The following is a 12,107-nucleotide window of genomic DNA, read 5'->3' on the forward strand; positions in this document are numbered from 1 at the left end:
TTTCATCCGCCCGTTTATTTTTCTCTTTCTTTCTCTCTTTTTTTAATTTTTTTTCAAATGCCTCGCCTTCGCTTGGACGTTGGGGATGATCGAAGAGCCTGGCATTTTAGATGTTCTCGTCTTTTTAACTATTCTTAGGGAATGAAAAGGGTAGCATGGTTGGGACTCGGATGAGCACGAATCTTATTCCCCGCTGCGCTGCGCTGATTGGAATCCTTAGCTTGCTGTGTATATTTCTCTTGGATGGAAAGTATTGGAAAGAGATTTCTAGCATTTAATTATAAAGACAAATGCTATCCTTTATTCTACACCCATACTAAGATGAGCTCGTGGACAAGCATCTAACCTTCTATTTTCTTCTTCTTAAAAAAAGAAAGGAATATGTTCAACTTTGACTAGTGCAGAAAAAGATAATCCTGAGACCAGATAACTGTAGCGGCATCCATATAGAAGAGGACCAGGAATTTGTCGTGGGGAAAAATATTGCAAAATTATGTAGCATGCATGAAGCTACTAGACTAACTGTATATACATGGGAAAATATGACTCGCGATGTAACGTGAAAATATAATATAATATAATGGCGCCAATTTGGATTTTATTTGAGAAGGGGAAGAAGCATATCTCGCGAGCTGCAAGCATCATCAAAATTTGCTGTCCTTTTTTTTTATTATTATTAATTTATTTTCCCATAGTCCGCTATCCACGCTTTTGAACATGTTATTATGCGGGTCCCATCCATTTTCACTTTCTATTGCACACTTCGTAGTTACAAGTGTTGAGCATTCAAGCATGACAATCCCAACTCAATCGTTTCAGCGGGCGGCACTTTTCTCTCTCTGCCTATTCTTTTCTTGTTCCCTCTTTCTGCCATCAAAATTAACTCTTAACTAGCTGGTGATAACATGCTGTCTTCTTCTTCTTTTCTTAAAAGAAAGAGAGTAACATCTTACTGTCAATTATTTATGATCACCGTTTGAAAAATTGGGATACAAAAATTTTAAACACGTACTAGGTGCAAGAATGTTAACTCACCAAGAAATTCTTTTTTCCTGTGTTATTTTTGAGAGACTATTTAGAAAAATTAAATATTTGTGAACCATGAAAATCGAATGCCACTTCATTCCAAAATATCAAATTAGCCCCTAAAATAATAATAAAAAAATTGAAAAAGAGGAAGAAAATGGTAATACTATAGTAATCATAACTGAATTTCAAAAATTCAGTATATCCTTTGCATAGTTAAATCAAATTACCCATCCACATCACTAATTTACATCGGAAAATTAAGATCCTTTTTTTTTTAACCCTCAAAAAGTTTATTGATACCAAAATTATTTACTACAACTCCAGTAGAAAACCCTTGCCATGGCAGTTAAAAATCAAGATTAAGATTAAAAATTATCCCGCTCCGGGATACTAACCAGCATGGGCCGCCAAGCGCTCCTCAAAACAGACCTGTGTCTAAACCCGATCCAACCGGGTCTAGGCGAGCCCAGTCCATCTCCCAAACCGTTAACTTTCATTCTACACACTCGCCTCCAAAACCTCCAATCACATCTCCCCTCTCTGCCCCACTCCTTCTCCTTTCCAATTCCTCATCAAACGCCGTCGCGGATATAAACCAATTCGAATTCAAAGTATCCCTCTTTCTCTCCGGTAATGGCGCCACGCTCCTCCGATGGTGAATCGGTGGCTCCTGTCGGCGAGGAGAGCGGATTCCGAGGAGCGTACGGAGTGTGGTTTTGCGGCATTGGCGGAGGTGGACTGCTGTACTCGTTCTCGGACCTCGTGTTGGACCCTGTGCCACGCCGCACTGTGTTGCTAGAAGTTTGAATTTCTGCAACGTCGGCATATTTTTGCACGTTCTTCGTCTTTTTTTCTTATTTGTTTGGGATTGCGGTTATATGCTTTTAAAATTGTTCTGCTTTTAAATTAGTATTTTTTTGATGTTTTAATATTGTTTTGAAATATTAATATAAAAAATAAATTTTTACCTAAAAAAATATTTTAAAAAACAATATTTATATTAATTCAAAAGAAAACAATTGTTTTGCTGTCTATCATTGACTCCTGTCTATTTAAGTAGCGGCGGGAGTACGAGTATGACGGTGATGACGATAATGTTTGTGTGTGTGTTAGCACTTCACAGTGGTTTTGCTCGAGTGAAAGAAGAAAGGTTCAGTTTCCATATTTGGTACTAAAAAATAGTGACCTCCATTAACTATATACAGTCCCTTACATAAACCTGCCAATGCCGTGCCTTGAATCTCCTTTCAGCGTACAACAGAACAAAGACAGGAAGAAAACAGACATTTCCATCTACAATCTGGTGTGCATGCTATCACCAATCAACTTGAAATTAAACAGATTGGAGGAAAAACATCTATTAAAATGTATCCTACCAGATACACTAGAACAGACTACTGAGCTGACCAGCATAGGTTCAACATTATATACTGGGAATCAGGGTTAAGGTAGTGCACGCCGCGTAAACAAACAGGGTAGAATATCAACTATGGCGGGGCCTGGTGATGCCTGGAGCACTGAGGGTAGCCTTTGCCACTCTTAACTATGGAAATATTCTTACAAGGTAATATTATACCTGGTACCTATGATTTGCAATGCCATGTTTGTGAACGGGGAGAAGATCTTTATCACTGTATTCTAACAAGATACTGGCTGCTGGGAACCTGGGTAGCATCTCTCTAAACCATATGTATTTTAGAATTCATGATTCCACCAAGTTAAAAAGTGTGCGTGTAGATATCTAGACCTAAAATCAAGAGATCATGAGAGTAAGACCATAACTAATCTAGAAAGAGCTAGGCACGAGACAGTTAAAAACATGGAAGCAAGTCATACCATCATCTCCGTGTCTGGATGGGCATACCTTCTTCATCAAGAATACCAAAGCTAGGATGACCACAGAGGTCAGTTCCATTCCCACGGATATAAAAAAGGATATCTTATTAAAGATAGGTCTTGTAGATGGGTTTACTTGTGTTTCTAAAATCTTTTAAAAAATAATTGAACTTTTTTATTTAATTTTTTTATATTATTAAATTGTTTTAATACATGATATTACAAAAAATAATAAAATATTATTTTAATATATTTTTAAATAAAAAATATTTTAAAAAATAATCATTACAACATTTTATAAAAATACCAATAAAAAATCTGGTCCCAACAGCATAGTTTTAAGACCCGGCCCGACCCGACAGGATGACCCGGCCGACCCAGGCTTAGGGCCAGGTCGGGTTTATGTAAAGACCAACCAAGGATTTGACATGTGGGAACCCGGTCGACACGGTGGGTCGACTCGGAACCCGAGTAGACCCAGCTGAGACTCGATCTCATACACACACATGACAGGACGTCGTTTTGGCTTTTATAGTTAAAAAGCCAAAACGATTAATGATGAAGAATTGAAAAGATAGAAATAAGAATTGAGAAAACCTAATTAAGGAAATCTTCAAGCCATTTCAGTCGGGAAGAAGAGCAAATAGCTGAACAAGCCCATCTAAGAGCCTAGCAGTAGCGCCTTTTATTACGACAGAGAGAGCTTCCAACAAGGAAAGCGTGATCCCATCTCGTGCCCTGTAAGAAGGAACGTCATCAGTTCCAAAGCCTATTCGATGTCATCTTCCTTGTCCTCTTCTGATTCAACCTCCTATTCCTCCAATTATGGCAGCCAAGAACGCAGCTTATTCCTCTTCATGTTTAGATGCTTCTTGCAGAAGACTCTTGATTACTATTTCTCCCAAATGACCACAGCTCACCAAGGTCATCAAGGAAAGCTTATGCTGAGGATAGCAGTGACAGAACAACTTATCATGTCTATGAAGAGGTAATAAATAAACTTCAATAATCATTTTTAGTAACGCCTGATTCTCTTAATAATTATTTAAGAGAATGCTAATAGGAGCATTGTTCAGAAGATAGCTCAGCCATTAAACTAGCGGCATTGGATTTTTTTTTTGGGTCAACTCGGGTTAACTTGGATCAACTCATCTAACTTGTGATCCAATTATTATACCGGGTCGATCACCGGTTCAATTTTAAAAACTATGCCCAACAGGCAATAGTACTTCGAAATTGAAAAAGTCATGTTGCCCCCATATCATGGATGCAATAAAGAAGCAGAGCTAAAAGAACCGGAGATGCAAAGGAAATTGAAGGAAATTCGGCCTCTTGACCTAAAACATTATCATAGTACTCCGGATGTTTCATCACTTGGTAACGGCCTTGTTTGGTATGCATTAATTAATTTGCAAAGCAAGCACGTGACTAGCTGTCTCCCAGAGTAGGCCGCCGTATGTATAAAAAAACAAGCGTTCAGAATCAATGGTCAGATATCATGCTGTGACTCCTCGTTACGGAAACTAGGTTTGCTGTAATTGAAGTTTTCAATCTCGAGCTGTGAGCTTTAAGAATCTAGATGCATATATGCATGTGTATATTATGTGCGCGTGCGTGTACTTATGATCAAGAAATCTCCCCCGGTTCTGTACTTCACAGAGCGGACTCGTAGTCCCCGATGCTTTTTTTAACTAGTTCTGGACAAAGACTACAGCCTGGTTGGGAGAAATGGCGCCATTCGGTATCATGATTCTGTGGAGATGAGAGGATAAACCAGAGAATTTTTTTTTTTTAAATATATATATATATATATATTTTTAATAATTTAAATTAAAAATAAAAAAATTCAATCAAAACCTTGTCACATTTTTTTATCTTGATGAAAAAAATATTTTTTTTATAAAAAATATTGCTTGTTAGCTAAGAATTTATAACAATATTATAAGTTTTAATAAAAAAAATATAATTCAATAATTTGAACATGATTGTAGAAAAAAGTAAATTAATTAATATGGACAAATTATATAAATAAATTTACATTAAAAAATAATAAAATAAATATTTTATCTAACAATTGTTTTACTAAATATAGCACACTAGAATCGTATACACTTATTCACAAAAATGATTGTTGATATCATTATTATAATCTTTTTTGAAAACAATACTACAATTAAATAATTTTTAAATATTAATTTAATAAGTTTATTTGCAATACATTTTGTTTTAAAATAAAAAAAAATAATTAAAGAAAAACATTAAAGGGACATTTATAATCTGTTGCTTAAAAGTATGGTTGTAGTTGTTTTTTAAAGTATTTTTTATTAAAAAATTATTAAAATAATATATATTTTTTATTTTTTTAAAATTATTTTTGATATCAGTATATCAAAATGATATAAAAATATTAATTTAAAATTAAAAATTAAAAAATTATTTTTTAAAATACTTCTAAAACACTAAAACAACCCAAGTTTTTTAAACGGTGCAGTTACCATGCCCATACAAACAGTACAGTTACCATGCCCATACGCTTGGTCCAAACTAAAAAAGCAAAGACTCTCATAAATCTGCTAGCCCTCGAGCTTAGCTTTCTTGATAAAATGGACCAAATAGTTTTTTTTTATTTTAATATGATGGATGACAAGTTGTCTTGCAATCTATCCTCAACATTTTTTTTTTATTAAGAATACTAACAAAAAAAACAGTAAAACTAACTAAAACCATTTCCACTTGTCCAAACATATTTTTAAAACGAAACTCCAAAAGCAAAAACAATAACAATGCAATAATATTTTCACTTTTTTTAATTTATTATCGCTGATAACTTGTATGCATTTAAGTGACTGGTTGGCAATGGAAATAGTAATACCAAATTTTTTATAAAAGTTTTGAATGATTTGGTTGGACGAAAGGAAATTAAAAAAACATATTAATTTTCTCGAGACATTCGAGACAAGAAAAGGACAGCATTCCCTTTTCTCTCCGAAACCCACCATACACGTGCCCTGCAATCTCCAATTTACACGTGTTAACACCTCCTTCGTACAACCCCGTTTAGTCCAGTTTACAATTAATTAATATAGAAAAACAATTAAAAAAAAAAAAGATATAAAATAAATTTATTTTTAATATAGAAATTGAGTGATTTGTTTTTTAATGGTGATTTTCTCTCCTTATTATCTTCCTGAATTTCTTTGGAAAATTAATCTAGTTAATAACTTTCTAATTATACTAAATCTCTCCAATTTCTTGCCTAAAAACCTAATAAGATTCACCCATTAATTTTACTCACAGTCAGAGAACATTAGATAGGGACAGATCTGTCCTCTTACCTATAAAAGTGTTCCATCTTGTCAAACATGGATCCCCTCAAATTATTATTTCTTTTTAAAAAGAAGTATAAAATAACTTAAACATAGTAGCAGGTTCTCACCTTTTCCCTTTCAGGTTCTACTACACCTCACCTTTTCCTCTTCTCTATTTCGTTTCATTTTTTCCCCACGACTCACATTACCGTTCTACCCCTTCCACCTCCTTCAGATCCATCATCAAACACTCGCAGTCTCCATTTTTAGGGTTTTAACATTACCACACACACTCTCCCCCTCTCTTTCCTTTCTCACTGATATAATTTTGCATCAACTCACAAAAATCGCTCAATACCTGCATACTCTCAACTCATTTCAATCCAGTCCTTCACAGGATTATTCCGTACATAAGAGAGGTTAGTAATTAGATTTTGGGAGGAGTTGTTTGCTACTAGGTAGAAATGTTGGGGACGGGATTGCAGTCAATGCGGAGGCGAGGAGGTGAGGATCGGTTTAATAATGATGTGAAAGCGCGCAGGGCTCACCCGACCGATCAGCTTCGTAGAGCACAAAGCGATGTTACCGATGATAAACCAGTTGAGAACTTGATCGGTGGCTTCGAGGATTTGACGAAACCGGAAAAGGTTTCTGTTCCGGCGTCTGAGAGTAATTTGGATCGGTTTTTGGAGTCGATCACACCTTCTGTTCCTGCTCAGCATCTCTCTATGGTTTGGTTATATTTGAATATTTATTTATTTTTAAAATAATAATTATCTGGATATAATTAATTATTTATTTATTAAATTAAGATTTTGAAATGAATTTGTTGGCAGTCGACAATGCGGGGATGGAGGACGTATGATGTGGAATTTGAGCCGTATTTTGTGCTGGGTGATTTATGGGAATCTTTTAAAGAATGGAGTGCTTATGGTGCAGGAGTGCCTTTAATTTTGAACGATAGCGACTGTGTTGTCCAATATTATGTTCCTTATCTTTCTGGTATCCAAATATATGCTGATTCTACGAAAATGCCTCCCAAGCCAAGGTAAAATAAAAATACTGTTGGTTATGATTTTGTTTCTGTTCTGGAATCTTTTGCCTCTTTATAGTTGGTTGTTTGGGTTCTGTCCTTCTTGTACAAAACATGCATTCATTATTTCTGGTTTGCATCTGCAAATGCCATGATTCATACTGCCGATTAGTTTTTTCCATAGGCTTGTATAGTTAATATAAGCGTGGTGTATGTTTAATCTTTACCTTTGAACTTGTATTTACTCGTATACTGTTAATCCTAGTGTGTAGTTTACCGATTGAAAATAAAAAAAGAATAATCTGGTTTTAGTGTATTTTTGAGCCAGCTTCTCGTCAGATTTGATCAAAAGCTTGATTGCTAAAAGGCAATTATGATATGTGGTTTTTTTTTTGCACTAAATGTCAAAGAATTTCATCAAGCATCTCTTAAAAAGGTATATGGAGTTACATTTGTTAATTTTGTTGCGTCACTTATTTTTTTTTTTGTGTGGTTGGTGTCGAGGTCATATGCTCCTGCTAAATGACAAAATGAGTCTTAAGTCTTCAAAGATGATTTTTATACATTTAAATTTGTACCACCAATATTCTGTTAGACAGGAAGTTTGCATTGGGCCTTCTCTTGGGTTTTGATGTGTTGGAATAAGATCTCATGCTGTTGGGCATTTGTTACTGGCTATTACCTTGTTTTTTGAGGCTATCAAAATTGTGGGTTATGGAATGGGTGTCAGAAAATGTTGCATTGCATTTTAACAACAAAGTTATTTCGTGTGTGAGTCCTTTTAAATATAGTCACTCTTAGCAAAACTGAACCCAGACCCAAGCCAATACAGCTCTGATTTCAACTTATCGTGATATTGCCATTAATGTTTTTTATCAAATGATATGATTTCAACTTATTATGAATTAACTCTAATCTAAAGTCATATTCTGGTATCCCCTACAACCTAATTCCTGATTATAAATTTCAAAATTGTTTTATGCCTCATCTTTCAATAACTGGGCTACACGTGTGCTGTTTCAGAATCAGTATCATGTTTGTGTCCTAGTGTTATTGTCACTAGGCAAAAATAGCTAGTACTCAACTTGTCTCATTTGCTTACCTAGCTTTAGAAATGGCTCACAGGCCAATGCAGACACAATCTATTTTACTGAACATATTACAGCTTATATTATCTTGTTCTCCTACATTTTTTTACATGTTCGTTTTTTTTTTTTTGGATTGGCTGATTGTATAGTAGAGCTGAAGTTTGTTCTCGTTGCAGACAATTGGGTGAGGATAGTGACAGTGATTTTAGAGATTCAAGTAGTGATGGAAGCAGTGATTATGAGCATGAAAGAGGACTGAAATGCTCAAGGGAACGATGGAATCATTCTCATGCAACTAACGACTTGCCTCCTAGAATGGATGGATTATCATTGAGAGATCAACGTGGTGCCCATCAAGAGGATTTCTTCAGTGATGAGGGTGAATATGTGAATTCTCAAGGTAGCTTGCTATTTGAGTATCTCGAACAAGACCCTCCCTACAGCCGGGAACCATTAGCTGATAAGGTTATCCAGTGTCCATTTTCAGATATAGAAATCCATGCATATTTTTATGAGTGTGGTTCCCTGTTTAGGTTCTCTCTTTTTACCTTATCCTGAACTCTTTTCCCCCCTCTCAGATATCAGATATTGCCTTCCGTTTCCCTGAGCTGAAGACTCGAAGAAGTTGTGATTTATTACCATCAAGTTGGATTTCTGTGGCCTGGTATTCAACATTTAGTGTTGCATTTGATTCGAATATTATCATCACACATGGCTTATAGTTCCTTGTGGACTTTTATAGGTACCCAATTTACAGAATACCAACAGGACCAACCTTAAAAGATCTGGATGCTTGCTTCCTGACATTCCATTCTCTCTATACCTCATTGGGAGGTAATGAAATATATTTGGCTGCTGATTTCTTCATGTTGCACTGTGTATTTGTAATTGTATTATTTTTTGGTGTCTTTAGTTTTTTATTCTGCTTGTTGATATTTTAAGTTTAGATCTTATGTGTGGACCTCTTACTCTTAGAGATGTTCCTAAATTAGAACTGTTTTAACTATATTGCAAACTTACCAACCCTTCCTCTAAAAGCGCTTCCATATGAAAAACCATCTTTTAGGATCTTGCATTTAATGCTTTGATTGCCATTTGATGTATAATAGAGCTTGGCTTTACCCTTGGATTGGTTTTTGGTATTAAAAAATTAAGATTACCATGTGGTTAACGTAAGAATACAGGATATTATATGAAATTGAACAATAACATTTCTTAAACTATTTGAGACGGGCATAAATTTTGAGACAAAAAAGGAAAGGAGGACCATAACTGTGGATGAAGGAGTACATAAATTAATGAATTAAAAGCATGCATTTTTGTTCTTTTTTTAATTTAACTTTCAGTAAGTATGCACCGCTTCTTTCCAAATTATAATTTTATTCTGCTGCCTGCAACACACCCTTTTTAGCATAGGCATTGTTACCCTAATCCTTTATAGACTGGACTTTTTTTTTTTATTTAATTTCTCAATGGAAGCCTAGAATACCTGCAATCGGGACAATGCTGATGATGCTTGTAAGACCAGTGGATTTGAATGAAATAGTGTGATGGTATTATGAAAGTCAAATCCATTGGTTTTATAGGCACCAGCATTTGTTGATACTGTCGTTGTAGCAACCCTGTTTCTCATTGTAACTATTTTGGACCTGAATACTTTTCAGCATGACAAATCTAAATGCTTAACATGTTTCTATCAAATAAAGTTTTTCTTCAACTTTAATGAGACTCATCATGCCAACTTCCTTGGCAGGTGGGCGAAGTGTGCAGGCCCCTGTAATGACGTATTCCAATGAAGTGGATGGTGTGTCAGAGATGTCCTTGCCTGTTTTTGGTCTCGCATCCTACAAGTTCAAGGGGTCCTTGTGGACATCCAATGGTGAATGTGACCATCTGTTGTCAAACTCACTATTTCAGGCTGCTGATAAATGGTTGAGATTGCGTCAGGTCAACCATCCAGATTTCCTATTTTTCTGCCGCAGTTGATACAGAGATATGACTTCTACCACACTACTCCAGCTATTATACAAGTGAAGCCCAGTTTTACATAGGTACATGCACACACCTGATATGTGAGTTAATTTATGGAGACCATCATGTTAAGTGGATTTGGGTGTCATATTCTAGTAGGTTTCCTGTTATCTTTAATAATTTATGAGAGGGGGGGGGGTGAAAAAAAATGCTGAGAATGCTTTAGAATGGAAGGGGTGCAATTGCAATAAGGCTTGGATAGAAAGAAAAAAAAATAGAGTTAGGATATGCTGCTGAAGGTCTGATGAGAAAAACCAGGGTAAAGAGGTGGTCTGGCTTTGCTGTCAGTGTAACCAAGTTACGTCTTGCTTGTTTTCAATGTTTTATATAATGAGGTATGTCATGATAAACCAGGCACTTTTTTTTGGCCTGATTATCCAGTGTTTAGGATGTAGTGTTTTATTCAACATCTGGAAGGGGATGTTGTCAGGTTGTGTTTTCAAGTGTGAGCCTACCTCACATATGTAATCTAACACTTTACTGTTGTGATGTCCATGAGGAGTGATGTGCTGAAATGGTTTTGTTATCTGTACATTATGATTAGGTGAAACGGTGGTCCCTGATATTTTTTTTTCCAACATCAGTTTGGTAGCTAATCAAAAAGTAGTGACGTTATAGAAACTGATTAATATATAATATTTGTATTATTTGACTTAATTTAACCCATTAAAATTGAATAACATGAATATTATAAAAGATGATGAATAAAAATAAATCTAATAAAGAAAATCATGGGTCAGGCATGAGTTTTTGAAATTTGCTCAACCTCACCTGCATAATTAACTTAATTTAAATAATCTAGTCCTTGAAATAATTAATATTTTTCCTTTCCTCTCTTTACTTTTTTTCTTCATAACTTCCACACTCGCAGTTTTCTCATGTTCTATTGATCTGTTTCCCTTCAATTCTCTACTTGAAACTTCAGGTACTTCCTTATTTATCACTATTTTATACTTTACATGTATAGCCCATGCTTTTGCAAACAATAAACTTGAAGTTTGTTTTAAAGTTTGACCAGGGGAGTGACAACTCGCATTTTGTAATTCAAGGTTTCTTTTTTTATAACCAAAAGACTATAACAAAATGAATGAAAATTTTAAGAATCGAGATTGAAGTTTATTTTCTTAGGTAAATCACAAATTTAAAAACATTTCATGGTCTCTTTTCATCTTTGATAAGATGTTTTATGATGATTTTTGTCTTGTTTTATTTTTAAATAGAAATTGTGACAACTTTGATAAGATATTAGAGGTTTTATCTAGTTTTAACAAATGGAATCTAATATTTTTTTAAGGATTGTTAAAGAATAAAAAAATTAATATGTATAATCTATGGATATTTATAATATTAAAAAAAATAAAAATTAGACTAACATGATATATTTAAACTGCTTGGATCTAAAAATATATATTAAATGAATATGGTTTATATTTTATAGAGTATCTAAAGTTATACCGGATAGTTTTACAGGTGAAAACAAGAATTCTTCTGTTAAAAAGAAAGTGACGTGCTATATCGGTATATCCGGTAAGTTAACCGGGAAATAGGCGTCCCAACAAGCCAACAGCGCTCCAGCTATTGACGAGGCACGCTAGTCAACAGAAGCCAGTAAAAGGTCCCATTCCGATCCAAACATTCTTACATACCCTCACACCGAAATACCCAGAATTTCAATTAAAACCCTCAATTACCTTATCTTTAGGCTATTTCCACCTCTAACCCGTGTTCTTGACCACACCAGATCAGAAACCTCCCATTAATTATAATCATAATTTACCTTTT

General features: G+C 34.8%; 1 protein-coding gene across 1 annotated transcript; it reads left to right on the top strand.

Annotated features, from left to right (window-relative positions):
- Window positions 1-6,257: 6,257 nt before the first annotated feature.
- Window positions 6,258-10,844, top strand: LOC118039896 (uncharacterized). Its single transcript, XM_035046722.2, has 6 exons — window positions 6,258-6,904; window positions 7,010-7,221; window positions 8,471-8,759; window positions 8,873-8,958; window positions 9,037-9,128; window positions 10,048-10,844. The coding sequence occupies exons 1-6, from the start codon at window positions 6,638-6,640 to the stop codon at window positions 10,278-10,280; spliced, it is 1,179 nt and encodes a 392-aa protein (XP_034902613.1). The 5' UTR covers window positions 6,258-6,637; the 3' UTR covers window positions 10,281-10,844.
- Window positions 10,845-12,107: the final 1,263 nt, after the last annotated feature.

This window comes from Populus alba, chromosome 8 (assembly GCF_005239225.2).
Source record: "Populus alba chromosome 8, ASM523922v2, whole genome shotgun sequence".
NCBI classification, from domain to species: domain Eukaryota; kingdom Viridiplantae; phylum Streptophyta; class Magnoliopsida; order Malpighiales; family Salicaceae; genus Populus; species Populus alba.

Coding starts and splice junctions, on each gene's coding strand:
- LOC118039896 (XM_035046722.2), top strand. CDS start 6,638: ATGTTGGGGACGGGATTGCAGTCAATGCGGAGGCGAGGAGGTGAGGAT. Junction 6,905..7,009: donor CTGCTCAGCATCTCTCTATG/GTTTGGTTATAT, acceptor ATTTGTTGGCAG/TCGACAATGCGGGGATGGAG. Junction 8,959..9,036: donor AGTTGGATTTCTGTGGCCTG/GTATTCAACATT, acceptor GGACTTTTATAG/GTACCCAATTTACAGAATAC.